General features: G+C 35.8%; 3 protein-coding genes across 8 annotated transcripts; 1 reads left to right on the plus strand and 2 right to left on the minus strand.

Moving 5' to 3' along the window:
* Positions 1–36: 36 nt before the first annotated feature.
* LOC111998802 (uncharacterized) lies at positions 37–989 on the minus strand. Its single transcript, XM_024030912.2, has one exon. The coding sequence runs from the start codon at positions 953–955 to the stop codon at positions 101–103; it is 855 nt and encodes a 284-aa protein (XP_023886680.1). The 5' UTR covers positions 956–989; the 3' UTR covers positions 37–100.
* Positions 986–5,184, plus strand: LOC111998830 (AP-3 complex subunit sigma). Its single transcript, XM_024030933.2, has 7 exons — positions 986–1,313; positions 1,425–1,467; positions 1,729–1,790; positions 1,882–1,978; positions 3,427–3,497; positions 4,580–4,671; positions 4,777–5,184. The coding sequence occupies exons 1-7, from the start codon at positions 1,245–1,247 to the stop codon at positions 4,841–4,843; spliced, it is 501 nt and encodes a 166-aa protein (XP_023886701.1). The 5' UTR covers positions 986–1,244; the 3' UTR covers positions 4,844–5,184.
* Positions 5,185–5,821: 637 nt separating this feature from the next.
* On the minus strand, positions 5,822–14,883 carry LOC111998842 (uncharacterized). 6 transcript variants are annotated; one of them, XM_065769459.1, is made up of 16 exons: positions 14,387–14,877; positions 14,111–14,272; positions 13,688–13,867; positions 13,159–13,216; positions 12,642–12,692; positions 12,338–12,476; positions 11,474–11,595; positions 10,716–10,757; positions 10,554–10,628; positions 10,335–10,403; positions 9,328–9,443; positions 8,498–8,610; positions 7,614–7,693; positions 7,275–7,395; positions 6,646–6,712; positions 5,822–6,303 (listed from the first exon to the last, which is right to left on the minus strand). In XM_065769459.1, the coding sequence occupies exons 1-16, from the start codon at positions 14,644–14,646 to the stop codon at positions 6,174–6,176; spliced, it is 1,785 nt and encodes a 594-aa protein (XP_065625531.1). In that variant the 5' UTR covers positions 14,647–14,877; the 3' UTR covers positions 5,822–6,173. The 6 variants fall into 6 exon arrangements, with proteins under 6 accessions (XP_065625531.1, XP_023886720.1, XP_065625534.1 ...); XM_024030952.2 differs by having other exon boundaries at positions 11,508–11,595; positions 12,394–12,476; positions 14,387–14,875; XM_065769461.1 differs by lacking the exons at positions 5,822–6,303; positions 6,646–6,712; positions 7,275–7,395; positions 7,614–7,693 and adding exons at positions 7,704–7,819; positions 7,942–8,015 and having other exon boundaries at positions 14,387–14,881.
* Between the last annotated feature and the right edge of the window lie 136 nt (positions 14,884–15,019).

Genomic DNA, 15,019 nt, shown 5'->3' on the forward strand with positions numbered 1-15,019 from the left:
TTTTTTAAAAACGCTGTTTTAAACTCAAAACACAGATTTTCAGAATACTCCAAAATTCTTCAACATTCAAACCAAAAATGAAAGTTCCTACAATGAGTCATCAAGTCAAGCTAACGTTTGCCAATGCAGAATTCAAACTCTGAGGCTTCCTAGCAAAACTGTAAACAACAACTCCAACCCTAGACCCTTGGCTAGGACGATCCACATGAAGAACCTCAACGTGAAAGAGCTTCCTTGCCTTCTTGAAGAAAACCGAGTCCTTTTTCCACCGCTTCAAATGCGCCATAACAAACACTGTTTCTGTTTCTTTCTTTTCAGTTTGACTTTGACTTTGACCCTTGCGGTCAACGAGCAACAACAAGCGTAGCGTTTCGAGCAAAGGCTCGTAGAGGTGATCGTGATACACTACATCCGAGGCCAGTACAAGATCGAAGTCTCGCCCAATCAAATTCACATCATCGGCCTCTCCCCACCTCAGCGGCGCCACGTGGACGGTCCCGCCGTTCGCGGCCAAAACGGCGGCGTTCGCTTCAGCGTTGAACTGGAGGTTCGTGATGACGTGGGGGAGGTCGGTGACCGTGACATTAGCGCCGAGAGTAGCGGCTGCTGCGATTCCGACTAGGCCGGTTCCGGATCCAAGCTCGAGGATATTGAGACTGCGACGTTGATCGAGGAGTGTGGAAGACAAGGGACTGTTGCTAGGGTCACAGCGGTGGTGATCTAGGAGGGTGACGAGAGTAGTTGCTGCGGGCCAGAGCTGGAACGAGAGGCCTTGCGATGGGAGCTGCCTGATCACCACCGTTGAGTCGATCGAACGGACGTAATGCTGCTGTGGTGGTTGAACCGTAGAGAATCTCTTAGCATCGTTGTCGTTTTGTTCATCTGGTAGGATCATTGTGACTGGGTTTATGTCGTCTTCATCATTGTCGTTTTCATGAGTGGCAGTAGTATCCATGTTTACTCCTTTGTATACAAAAAAGGCGCCGCTGTCTCGGGCTATTTTAGGGCTTGTTTGGCACAGCTTTTATATCATTTTATTCGTCCAGGTTAATACAAAACGACACCGTCTTGAGTTTTTTAACATTTTTTTGTTTGTATATTTCTATGTGGTGGGCAACGGCATACCGTTTAGAGTCTTTAGACGAGTAAATGGCTAGTCGTTAACTACAAAATATAAAGGGATGGGTTAGTAATATTTAGACCTTGAAATAGAGGTTGCGTTATTGGGGAAGAGAGGGCAAAAGATGATACGATCGGTGATGGTAATGAACACTCAGGGCAAGCCTCGCCTTGCCAAATTCTACGATTTCCAGGTTTCTCTTTCTCTCTCTCAATTTTTACCTTCATCATTTCCAATTTGGGAAGATCATCAAGTTATAATTCCGCTATAAATAATCAGATTGAGTTTCATTCTTTGATTTCAGACTGTCGAGAAGCAACAGGAGCTTATCCGCAGCGTTTTTGGAGGTTCTCTCTCTCTCTCTCTCTCTCTCTCACACACACACACACACACACACACACACGCATACACGCACACACAACATTTTTGCGATTAATAATCGAATTGCTGCATTAAACGGCGTCGGATCTCGGTATAACATTATGCTTTGGTTGGACCGCACAGTTATAACTAATTTTTAATTTAATTTGTTTGATATAATCGGCCATTTCGAGCGAGTTTCTAGGGTTTCGTTTTGGTTTCACTCTTAAATGTTGATTGTGATACAGTCTTATGCAGTAGAGCTGAGAATGTAAGCAATTTCTTAGATGCCGCGTCTATTTTTGGTCCGGTAATTTTTTAATATTCACTTCTTTTTGGGTTCTTAATTACAGTATTTCATAGTAAAACTCTGTAATTTTAGCTTTATTTTATTTCTACAGGATAGCAGTCTTGTATACAAGCACTATGCAACACTTTACTTCGTTTTAGTTTTTGATAGTTCTGAAAATGAGCTGGCCATGCTAGACTTGATACAAGGTAACTTTTTTTTTTTGGAATTATTCACTCTCCATTGACTATCATGTGTTGGCGATACTATCTCTGTCAATAGAATGTTAATGTAGAACATATAAATGTTTGAGAAGCGAAGTAGTGGTGAATGAATGTTGCAAAACTTTATCCCGAATCGGTTATTGCAAAAATAGACTTTAGGACCGTCTGTTGGAGAATATAAGTATTGCTGAAGCATGTGAGGCGGAATAATCAAAATGGTATTAATTACCTGACCAAGCTAGATTGTGAATCCCCCATATAGTATCAATGAAGATGCAAGCAAGCTATCATAGTTTCTTTTTCCATCTTCAAAATTTCCTTCGATCAAAATAGAGGGAGTAATAATTAATAATTTCCTTTCATTTTGGAAGCAAGCTATCATAGTTTCTTACTCCAATCAAAATTTTATGCAGTATTAACGAAGATGCAAGCAAGCTAGATAGTGAATCCCCCATGTAGTTTCTTTTTCCTTACGTTTATGTAGGCAAAGCTAAATTTTTGATTTGATGCAAGCTTCTCAAATTGATAATGCTAAATCCCATTGAGAATTTTTTTTTTCCTTCATGCATTATGCATGTGAAAGTATTTAATTTGCCCCCAGTTTATTCAAGGAAGTATTTATCCATGGCTTGCGGTCCACGGTTAATTCAATTGGCTTAGGTTTGAATCCTACTTGTGGAGATTCGATTCATTCCAAATTAATAATAATTTTTATATTTATTTATTTTATTTTTATAAAAGTGAACCTGTTCCCTGTGTTTTTGTTTCTAGAATGGGTTTGAAATTTCATGTTTGAGGAAATGCATATGCTAAATACATACATTATCTGCAGAAAATAAGGATTTGGGTCTGTGTCTAATCCCTTAATGTCTCTGAATTAAATTTCCATGTTTAGTATTCTACCTCGGAAAAACGTTAGAAGAGTGATACCATTGATTGAGCTATAGTATCTGTAGTGCTATGAGATTTCTTTCTGATTAGATTGGACAATCCTTCATTTTCCCAAGTGAATTTCTTTTTATATCAATTAGAAGCAATTGAAATTTTCACCTTGATTACATTAAAAGATTAAGCAGTTTGGAGGATTCTTTGGTATACTCTTGTATGAATTTGATTATGATGGAATCAGTATTCATCTTTGTTAGCTTGCCTAATTTTTTAGCTATTCTGTAACTTCAGTTAAGATTTACTGCTCTTTAAGGCTATCACCTTGAAGGTGTGTTATGTCATAATATATATGTGATCCATGTTGAAGTTTATCATAGCTTATGCCGACAGACTTCCTTGTTATGTATGTCACTATATATTGAATAAGCTGAATGTGATGGTGAATAGCCTATTTATTAGTGTAAAACTTATACTTGTTTCTCTTGAATTGTTTCTTTTATCGGATGATTGGATTTTATGCTTACTTATGCCTTAATGCATTACAGTGTTTGTGGAAACGCTGGACAAGTGCTTTAAAAACGTATGTGAGCTTGACATTGTGTTCAACTATAGCAAGGTTTGTATCTCTTTAAAGTATTTGTAATAAATGTGTCTATCTCAGTTCTTCTGAAATATGAAATTGTAGAAACAACTGCTATGCACATTTTTTGTATTATGAACTTGACAAACAATATCTTATCTGTCAGCTTCGGACCATGATCTCTAGAAGATTGGATATTTAATTTAATCACTCTGCTTCTAAGGATGCAGTTGGGTCGTTGGATATTATGTTTTGGGGAAAGTCCAAAAAGAGGAAACCCAGAGTTTACCCCCTTATGACAAATTACATCTTGACCTTTGAATTTTGGCATTTTTTTTTTATAAGTAATAAAATAATTTTTCCATATTAAACCGTAGAGTTCATAAACCATGATAATCTAAACACTTTCTCCATATATCTTAAAAACCACTAACAAAGCAACCTATCTTGTGGGAGTAAAATTTTGATTGGAGTCTTTTTTACCAAAAGGGCGCTGATTTGCTAGGTGGTTGACTTCTCCACATTTGAGAGAGAAACTTTGAGAGAGTGAGGAGGTGCAGAACAAAATAGAGGGAGGGCCAGCATCAATAGAGAGAGAAAAACTTCAAATATAAATAAGGAGTGAAAATGATATATAAGAAAAGAAGGGATTGGAGTCATGAGTCCCAAAACAGGTTTTCCATTAGTGATCTTTAACAGATATAGACAGAATATTTAGATTGTCATGACTTATAAAGTCTGGAGTTTAAATTGTCAAAGTTTAATTTGTCATTAGGGGCAAACTCTAGGTTTTTTTGAGCTCTAATACTATGTAATGTTTGCTCAGACTATGTTTAAGTCAATCATTTCCTTTCAACATTGACTCAACCAGTTTGTTGTATTCTTGTGGTTCCCATTTGAACTTCCAGTGCCAATGTTTATTTCTTATGATTTATATCATTAGGCATTAGCTTTAAAGCATTTGCTACTTGAAAATTAAGTTAAACTGAGATAGATTCTGATTGTTATAATGAATTCAATCAATTGCTTTTATGTGTTAGTCTTATGTTTCCCAAGATAAATACGTGCAAAATCTCCATTGGAATAGGCTTCAATTGTTTTTCTTGTGTTTTTATCAGATACATACCATTTTAGATGAAATGATTTTTGGAGGCCAAGTGCTGGAAACAAGTTCTACAGAACTCGTGAAGGCTGTTGAAGAAATATCAAGGTGCCCTCTGCGTGTGTGTGTGTGTTTGTAAGGGAGAGGTTTGCATGCGTGCTTCCGTTCATGCATAACAATTACTGATAGAAGCTTTGTTTACACATGATGCAGGTTAGAATCTGCCTCCAATTCCATCACCCTTGTCCCCAAGTCTGTTTCTGGCTGGCGGAATCGATAGCATTTGGTTTTTAAGTGAGCTATTAAATGATCAACAATATTTCCTGCGAATGTTATCATACATAGCCTCCAAAAGTTTGTTCCTATCTTTCTTGGGCTTTATCTTTTGCCTATATATATATATATATATTCTTTTTTGGAGGTGAGGGAGGGGTGGTTCATAGCGCATACAATTTCTTGCCATTCCTTGCATTCCCCCAGTTGATCCAGATTGCTCTCTGGGTCTGATCTCTTTTAGCATGTGGTTTTTCAAACTTCAAATGTTGTTTGATTAATAAGTATGAAAAAAAGGATACAGATTATTTTTCTGGTTTAGAATATCACATATTTTTAACCTGGCAGCTCATATTTTGTAACTGAAAAGTACAATTTTTCATAGAAAATCTAGTTCGTGTGGGTTTGAATTAACTATTTTCTGTTAGTTCATTCACTTTCATGTACAGCTTTTTAAAATTTAACTATTTTTAATTTTAAAGCTACAATTGTACTTGTGCCAGAGTTTAGCAAATAAATTAATCCAAATCACAAACAGTTCTCTTCCACCAAAAAAAAACACTTAAGCTGTTGTGCTTGATTTTTCCTTTTGACTATAAAACCCGTTCGCTTGTGCCTTGATATAGCCTGTCCTTATTTGGGTGGACTTTTTATTTCAGGCCTTACAAGTTGAGCCCTCTTAAACTTAGGCCCATTATGTTTTTGGGCAGGATGGGTTTAGTGTTTAAAAATCCGGGCTGGGAAAAATCTTGAAGTGAAAATTTTGGATTTTTCTTAAGTGAAAAATGAAAATAGAATATAAGATTTATAAGGTTTTCTCCAATCATTTTAACAAAATATGATACAATATTTTTTAACAAAACCTACTCCAGGTTACCCAATTAACTCAAGAAATACAATCAACCAAAATATGTAATAAGGTGCTCAATTGCCCTCATGGAGGATTTGAGCAAGTCCCATTACATTGAAGAGTAATAAAAGCAAGTAAACAAATACCCCTTTAATTGAATATTGAGCAACTCCCACTTCAGCATTTAATGGACACAATCAACTATTGCTTTCGAAAAACCTACTTTTACAAGTTAGCTTTGTAAAAGCTCCAATCTATTTGTCTACATGTGAGGGGAAACAGAAAGCCTGGGTGGTCTGACGTTTATAAAGATAGCAAGTGGAAGAAAGTGCTGATTCATAACATAACTAATGGTAAAGCAAATCCTACTAAAGGAATAAAAGGAAATAGGAACTTTTAACAGCCTTCAATTTTTATTTTTTGTTTTTTTGGCTTTTTTATAAGCTCAGTTCAGACCATATGGCTGGGGAATTTTAATATATCAATTTTATGATTTGTTGACATCTTTAAGAACTAGCTGTGCAGCATTACGCCCAGGTGCGCCCATCACACCACCACCCGGATGGGCCCCGCTCCCACACAAGTACAGCCCTGGGAGTGGAGTCCTATAATTTGACCTTCGTTCCCAAAATCACAAATCAAGTTAGATTTCAATACTTCCCCATGTAACTATCAAACTAGGTAAGAAAGATGGCAAGAAAAAGACAAATTTCTATGATGATTCTAATTGGAGAGCTGTTACGTCCACAATATTTTCACAATATTTTTATAACAAATCACAAGTGATTATTTGTTATTGGTTCAAATTTGAACCAAATACTAAGATTACTTTTTTTGTCCTAACAATAACAACTAGTAACAACCTACAATTTAGGATTTGTTGTAAAAATGTTGTGAAAATGTTATGAACATATCATTTTTCTTCTAATTGTAAACATCTATATGCTTTTATGAATTACCATCCTTTTACAGGCCGCATGAGAAAGAGAGAATCCAAACCCATAGCACCATGGAAGATATTCCCTCCTGTTAAATATCATTTTAGATTAGAATGGTTTAAGAAACAGTATCTTTATAAAATTGTATGAAAAGCAGCTTGGTTAATTTATGAGAATAGAAACAAAGTAAACAAATTATCAAGTTTTTCTGTCCCAACAATAACAACAAAGTCTTATAAACTTATATTTCTTCTGTGGACTAAATTTTTGCTGATTTAGTGCTAGAACTTTTTAACATTATTTAGATGGTTCAAATGACCATGCATGTGTATTTTGTTTAGATGATTAATTTTGTTTAGATGATTAAGTTAATCATCCAAACAAGTCACATGGCTTTTTAAATAGGCCATGTAACAAAAAGTATTCATGAATGCTTATTTAAGTTGCCCCATAATAGTTTGGAGGTTTGGAGCAAAACTCTGTCAACTTGGTTTAGGATTCCAACTCTGCAACCAAATATTTGTGTAACCCTAACAAAGTTTGTGTTTTGGTTTAGGATTATTTTGTTGTAGAGTGCTAATCAGACCCTAACTTAATTGCCTGAACATCCTGTCTAAACTCCTAGGTCAATATTTGTGGTTATGAAGTACCTGTCAGACCAATTTCCCTTTCAAGATCTGGTGGAGTCAACATGTCATAGCCAATGACCGATGAGCTAAATGCAGGGGCATATTCATCAATCAAGGCAAAACATTTTTGTGCGAAAGATTCCTGCAAAGAAGATAATTTGCCAGTTTTCCGAGGATTAGTCAGAATAATGAAGATCTGCTACCCTCAAACAAATTAGATCATAATTAGAGTGAAAATTTTCTAATTGGGACAACAAAAGAACACGTGACTGCTGAAAGATAAAAGACATTTTATGTATAAAGCAAGAGGAAGCAATTGCAGTACAATGTCAATGCACCAATTTCTAAAATATAACTTACTCTGTAAGCAGGATCTCCCCAGCTACCATCCGATGGATTATATGGTGTGTATTGAATGAACAGGTTGATCACATGCTTACCTATGAAAAACAAAAGGATTCTGACAGCTGTGCTATTGAAAAATGAGCAAGCAGAGGATACTTGAGAATAAAAACATCTCTAGATCATGCCCAACTTCTAGATCATCACATGAAAGAATATCAGCACTGAAAAAAAAAAAATGTAGTAACGTCATTGAAAACGAAGCAAATACAAATGGCCGTGTCACACACTAATGGTTCTCCAGAGTGGTTTTAACACAATAGCTTATAGGGACCATCCTACTTACCCAATCCATCCCTTCTTCCATTTTTATTTAAGAACATTTGAGGTTAATTCTAGCACATCCTATTTTGAATAACTCTGTAAGAGAAAAAGATTCATAATTAGCTTGAACAACAAACAACCACTGATCTCCTTTTACCCCTTCCCCCACCCCGCCCCCACCACACACACACACACAAAAAACAGCTAACAGCTGACAGAAACTTTTAAGTCAAAATTACAACTAGAAATAAAAACATAAATTAAGCATATAAAGAATTTGAGATACGCATTTTGCACACCAATGAAACACATGCTGAACCGAAAGATGTGTGTGTGTGTATGTGTGTGTGTGAGCTAATTACTGAAAAGGTAAGAATGTAAAAACATAAGTTGATGGACATCTTTTTCATAAGTTTGCCACAATACGAGAGTGAATTCAGAATTGAGGTTCCAATCCAATTCCTTGATTTTGGTAAAGAAAATACAGAAGGTGTGCAAAACCCATTAATTTGACGACATACAGGAAAATGCTAAGAGGAAAAAGATATCACAATTGCCTCAAAGACAAAGTTAAGTACCTGGTGGAGATATAGTCTTGTCAAGTACAGAGGGAATTGTCATCTCAATGACTAGTCTTCGTGATGGTATTCCATTGGCAGAATCTTGACAGGCTGAGTGAATTTCCTCCATACTTAAAACATAGGCAGAACAGATATAAGAAAGTTTGGAATTGCATTCAAATATTAGATGTCCAAAATAGAGGTAAAGGGCGCAGAATTGAAATCTAAAATTAGAGGTGGGAACATTTGCCAGGATCACTCAACTTTTGAAGGTAGTCCACTATTAAATGATATAACTAAATGTTTCAAATAATCTGTTCATTATAGTGAAAGGTTTACAATTCACTCTCATGATGTTAGAGTTGTTTGAGAAGGGAAACAACATGTTAGGAACGTTAACCAAACTGGTCAACAAAAGTTTATTCCACAACTGCGACAATCACCATGTCTATCAGCATACTCTGAGCTCAACTCCTACAGTTATTGAGTTTGCTACATAAAACCCCCTCTGCATTTCTGCCTTGCTTGATGTTGCTGGTAAGAGAACCAGCAGAATTTTGAGCCAATTGTCCACTGATTAACTCAACATGAAAAGCATTAGACAAGTTTAGTGTAATGAAATAAAAGGTTAGATGTGCATCTAAACATTGTCATCAAATATTTTTCGTCAGCTGTGCCTTTCACCCTATCCAAATCAAATTGCCAAAGGATTAGCATAATCTTGGATGCCCGAAATTAGTGATCAACAATTTTGAAACATCTTTTTAATTAACTGTCTCAGAGAACATGTGAGAAATAGCTCATGGATCCAAAACCAATATATTATTATTGCTGAGATAACGCCATACCTTTCAGACCCAATATGAATGGTGCCAACATGCTGAGGACCAGCATCAGGATGGCCTATCTTGCAGCATTGAAACTGGGGCAATTTATCAACTGCTAAGTTTATTTTTGTAGTTGCCTGTTTCAGTAGATGATAGCCACATACAGAGGAAGTAAGTAACTTTAAGTACTGGGAAACAAGTCCTGCTACAACTTGCAATTGGTCCTACAGGCTCATTTGGTAATTTCCATGTACTAGAACCGATGCTACTATAGTTACAAAGTGCCATAAACTTTCTGCAGACATAAAAAATTTTAATACTTCCCAGAATCATAGAAGATTAAAGCATTTTGAATTTCAAGTTCATGAAGTGATATGGGATCTTATCATTAGATTCTTTTACACAGCATAACAAAGTGCTAAGGAACACAGAGTCTAGGAGGATTTTGTTCACCTGCTTCTTTTGACCTTTATGTATCCACCATAATTTCATTAATTACACAGTCCTAGTTTCTGTCAAATTATATATTTCTATATCCTTCAGGCCAATAGATTGCTAATATCGTTTCTTATTGCAAAGTAACATAAACCCAATGACTTCAAATAATGACAGGATTAGAATGTATGAGCACCAAAATCTTAGTCAACTGAAAGGTTCATAATAGACTTATCCCACAATTGGTCATAGATTACATTTAGATCAAGTTTCATGCAATCATCTAAACCTAATTATTACAGAATGTTAGAACATTCTTCGTCAATAGCGTGTAGTACACAAGAAGCTGTTATATATCTAATAGACTTATCCCACAATTGGTCATAGATTACATTTAGACCAAGTTTCATGCAATCATCTAATGCTAATGATTACAGAATGTTAGAACATTCTTCTTCAATAGCTTATAGTACACAAGTAGCTGTTATATATCTGCCTCCTACCTAAGCATTCCAATATAACAGACAAAGTGACACAAAAAAGAAGGTATGCACTTGGCGGTCAAAGTAAATACAATTGAACAGGGAGCTTACGGAACTATAGTCAGAGTACTTAATGGCTCGGATAAAATCATCAGGAAGAACACTTCTAGGCACTAAATCCTGTCACATGAGCAAAACCTATAATCACAATAAAATCCAAGCAGAACAGAGGGTTAAGAAATTTAAACTAAATACCTTTCTCATGATTACAACATCAATTGTGTATGCTTTTAGTAAATTCAAAATAAATCAGTAGTGTCAATAAAATACCATGTAAGTTTTATAAGGAGTTGCATTCGATAAAACAACTGAAGAATGCACTGGTGTACCATCAGCCAGCAATACCTAAATGATATTAGCCATGTATAGAATAATTAGTTTGACCACGCTTTAAATGTGCTCCATTGAGGGAAGCCATGCAACAAAACTAACCCCATTCACCGCACCAGAGTCTTCAACCAACAATTGTGAAACCTAAATGTCAAAAATGAAAAATCAAGGGTAGCAAAAGACAACTACATAAAAATATAACTGCATCAGCTGAAGAATATTAAGGAAACCAATGAAGAAAAAACATTTGCGGTGAATTACACCAATTCTATTTTATGTGGATCCCTAAATCAAGGATAATTAAGAGAATATTTCCCTTAAACTCAGCATTTAAATCACTATCATCTAAAATATTTGGGTGTTCAGTGTACTGTTGTCTAAATTATTTTAATCAGAAGCAATATGGAAAGTGCTTGAAGGTTAAGCCGTCCCTTCTAAACTGCTTGATCCAACTACAGTAACTATTTAGTAAAGTTTCCCAAGCTCTAGGTGTTTCCCTCTGTAGGCACTCACAGTCATAAAGGGCAATTGGACCAGGGCTCTGCATGCTGATATACCAAATAAGGCATCAAGTAATGCAACTCTCAACATATTTAAAAGTACAAATTCAAAATTTTAACTCTGAACAGTATTTCCATGATGTTGAAAATTCCTGACCAACTCAATACATTCCATTGTCTCAAATGATTTGAACCTTCCATTAAAATCTTTTAGAATTTAATTAAATTTCTAGAATCTAACATTTCCATGCCTATCCTGGTTGTGTCTGACTACAAAATTGCACTGATGCAACCGAATAATATCAAATTGAAGTTTATAAAATAATGTTTAAAAGTACTTATAAGAGGAAGGTGCATTACTGAAAGCGACTGAAGTGATTCCAGACACATATACCTCTGCACTTGTGACAATATGAGCCCCAGCTTCCTTAGCAGCATTACTGATAGCCAAGGATACTGAGCCCATCCCACCTTCCACATACCTACAGGAAATATTAAGATTCAAGTACATCCGTTCTCTAATAGGCAGCTTAAAGCAACAGCTCATACTTGTATACATACACGATGACTAATTCGATAACTACCAAGTTTAACAAGAAAAAGAGAGAAATCTTGGTTTTCAAGTACACCAGTTCTTAAAGAGGGAGCTTAAAGCAATAACTCAGACTTGTATAAATTTAAACATGATGGCTAATTGCCCAATTCAATAACTACCAACATTAAAAAGAAAAGGTGAGAGCGTTAATTTGTGGTTTTTGTAAAGGTACTAATTAATCTTGACCAACAAATGGGCACATCATACGAGCTTAAGAAAAATATATAATGATTTAAAGATGTAGAAGGGTCCATTGTTTCTGCAAATCTCTCTAAACATAAAGCTTTCTAAAGTTAATGTAAGTCACAAACACATAATATTACACATTTTTAGTATTTACCAAATTGATAAAGTTTCTTTGTCATCAAGTTATAGGATTTGGCATCCCTTTATTCTGATTTCCAAAGCTAATGGTGACATTTCTACTCCATGATAGGCCATAATTTCTTGCCCTCTAACCATCCTCATGCAGTTACACTAGAATTACCATATATCACTGCTTCATTTTTCTATTCAATTATACAAAATATACTTATCTTTTTAATTTTTTTTTTCAGACATACTTGGCTATTAACAATCAATGAAATCTAGATTTCTTTTAAATAGGAAAAGGATCAAAGGCAATTTACAATGCTGTTTCTGTGATGAACAAATTACATGACAAGCCATTGTTAGAGATACATACGACCAAATTCCACGATCGCCATCAGTTTCTCCCATCACGTGATGAAGTAGAACATATCCACTACCAGGTGTATGGACACTCCCCTATTGTACAGATTTTAGGAGGTCAATTGTATATTAATACTTATAATGTAGCAGAAATTGTGCCAAATAGTTTTTCAGGTTGTTCACATGCCCATTTGTGTTATATAGAATGATTCAATGCTCAAAAAAAATGCTTCTCCATGTTTTTCTAATAACAACTCTTACCGTGGTTCCTATTACAGCATCCGTCGCAAGCGTTGCCTTCAGAACATCTGTCTATAAATATCAAAGTCAGTAACAGATATTCATTGAACCAATAGACTTAAAACTTTATAAGGTTTAAACCCCATCAGAAAACTATCATAGTCAATTATACCCCCAACAAGACTATATTCAAAATCACTACGAGAACACTTTGATGAGTAAAGGTGAACAATAACATGAATATATCATACCGCATAAGTTAAGAAAGAATCCTTTAGTTACTTTACAGATGAGGAATGACACACAATGAAAAGCTCTACTATGTCAATGAAGACTTAAAAATTAATTTAAACAATCCAAATGATCAGAATTCCTTCCCAAGTGAGATTTCTATATGCCTATACTTGAAACTAGTTAATGAAGTAAATTTGAACATCATCTTTGAGTTTTGATATAAGCGGAAGCAATATATCTTAATAAATAAAATCGACAAATTTAAAGGATAAAATTGCAAAGAAATCAAGACTATAATGACAACCTCAAACCAGTTATTCAAAACCTTCGATGCTGGGGACAATAAAAGGTCCATAAAGTCCCTGTCAAAAATCAAGAAATACATATCATAAAAAGGCTGAGACTGTAATTCATATTTTTACATAAATCAAGCAGCCATGGAATCCACATGAACTTTCAAGAGATTGGACCCTAGAACTAAATGAATTAGGATTCTCTCCATTTTACAAGTCCATTTTGGGATTAAGATTTTATTTCTTGTATATCTAACCATGTACCGTGTAAATGATGCCATGTCATTTAAAATTTTAAATTACGAGGCACTAGCTATTACTTTAGATTTGCAATATTTAATCCGAACCATAAAATTAATCAATTTGAAAGAACTGAATCCCACAGAAGGGGGCAGATGCCGCAGATCCAGTGGGGCCATAAGAACCTTGGCGGAATCCAATATCCATATACACTTGACCACAACAAATAACTGTATTTGTAAAAATAACCAGAAAGCGATTCGTTAACACTGATTATACATCAAGAACAAGAACTCTTACACCATATCCTTTTGGCCCAAGTTGATAGCCTGCCGCAAACAATGAGCCCAAAACGATGATTTTTGTATTCCATTCTTGAAACGATCCTTTAAAGATGAAAAGCCTTGCAAAGATTCAGGTGGTGCTGAATTCAAAAGCGGATCCATAAATTTACAGAAGTTCTCTAGCTGATTTTCATATCTGTAAGTCACAACAACAAAGCCTTATTAGTCCCAAAACTACGGCATTAGCTATAGCTCCTTGATAAACTAATCATAGTCATTCGTATGTATTTTTCTGTGAGAATTATGGTTAAATGATTAAATACTATCGCTAATTTAACATGCTATCAGAGCTAGAGATTCTGACTTCGATTCACCATTCATTACACAAGAAATTAATAAATAAATAACGAAGACGGAAGAGAAAATTGCATAGAAGGACCTTGGATAAGCATCGGCGTCTTGTTTAGAGAACTTGGAAATCTCAGAATGATTAAGGTCCTTATCAGGGCCCAACAGAAGATAGCGTCCATCCAAACAAGGCGTAAACGAAGATGGACTCCTCTTTAAGAGCTTCAATCCATGTCGCCGTAACTCTAACTCTCTTTTCCATTGCCAAAAAAAGCAAATAAACACAGTTGCTTAATTAACTGTAACATAAAATTTAGAGAGAGAGAGAGAGAGAGAGAGAGAGAGAGAGACGCGAGATAAGATGAACCTGATGATGGAGGGGCGGAGGAGGCTCTGGAGGTAGCTGCAGCGGGAGAATTTGAAGCCAGGGATGAGTTCTTCGGTCACGGCGGCGCCGCCGATGACGTGGCGACGCTCGAGGACAGCGACGGAGAGGCCGGCGCGTGCTAGGTACGCGGCGGATGTTAGGCCGTTATGGCCGCCGCCGATGACCAGCGCGTCCCATTTCTTGTCCTTCAACGCGCTCGTTGCGGTTGCGCTGCTGCTGCTAAAGCTCCTTCGCCACATTCTCTAAGAAGAGTACTGAGTGGAAGTTCAGGGAGAGTGATTTATTTGATATGTGTTCTCTATTCTCTGATCAACGATTTAAAATTTGGAGAATGAGCGACTGTAAAAATTATATTATGTATCGGGAGTATATCCCATATTTCTTATAAAATCTTAATTGTGTGAGATCCAACTGTTATAAAATCTAGCTGCTGTGAGAGATGATACATCCGAAACATGATATTTTATCTGAAGTGAACGACGGTTGGTGCTTTTGAATAAAAAGGAGGCTAAAAGACAACTGACAAAGACCAAGCTTTGACACGTAGGATGGGACTTGGGAGTAATAAACAACTGTTGATACTTGATATAGGCTTATAGCATAGCACATACT

The sequence above is a fragment of the Quercus suber genome, unplaced genomic scaffold, assembly GCF_002906115.3.
Source record: "Quercus suber isolate HL8 unplaced genomic scaffold, Cork oak 2.0 scaffold_1169, whole genome shotgun sequence".
NCBI classification, from domain to species: domain Eukaryota; kingdom Viridiplantae; phylum Streptophyta; class Magnoliopsida; order Fagales; family Fagaceae; genus Quercus; species Quercus suber.

Excerpts from the sequence above, each read along its gene's own strand:
- LOC111998830 (XM_024030933.2), top strand. The coding sequence starts at position 1,245 with ATGATACGATCGGTGATGGTAATGAACACTCAGGGCAAGCCTCGCCTT. Across the intron at positions 1,314-1,424 it reads CCAAATTCTACGATTTCCAG|ACTGTCGAGAAGCAACAGGA; the intron begins GTTTCTCTTTCT and ends CTTTGATTTCAG. Across the intron at positions 1,468-1,728 it reads TATCCGCAGCGTTTTTGGAG|TCTTATGCAGTAGAGCTGAG; the intron begins GTTCTCTCTCTC and ends ATTGTGATACAG.
- LOC111998802 (XM_024030912.2), bottom strand. The coding sequence starts at position 955 with ATGGATACTACTGCCACTCATGAAAACGACAATGATGAAGACGACATA.
- LOC111998842 (XM_065769459.1), bottom strand. The coding sequence starts at position 14,646 with ATGTGGCGAAGGAGCTTTAGCAGCAGCAGCGCAACCGCAACGAGCGCG. Across the intron at positions 12,693-13,158 it reads TTTTGAATAACTGGTTTGAG|ACAGATGTTCTGAAGGCAAC; the intron begins GTTGTCATTATA and ends TGATATTTATAG. Across the intron at positions 6,713-7,274 it reads AAGGGAAATTGGTCTGACAG|GAGGGAATATCTTCCATGGT; the intron begins GTACTTCATAAC and ends GATATTTAACAG.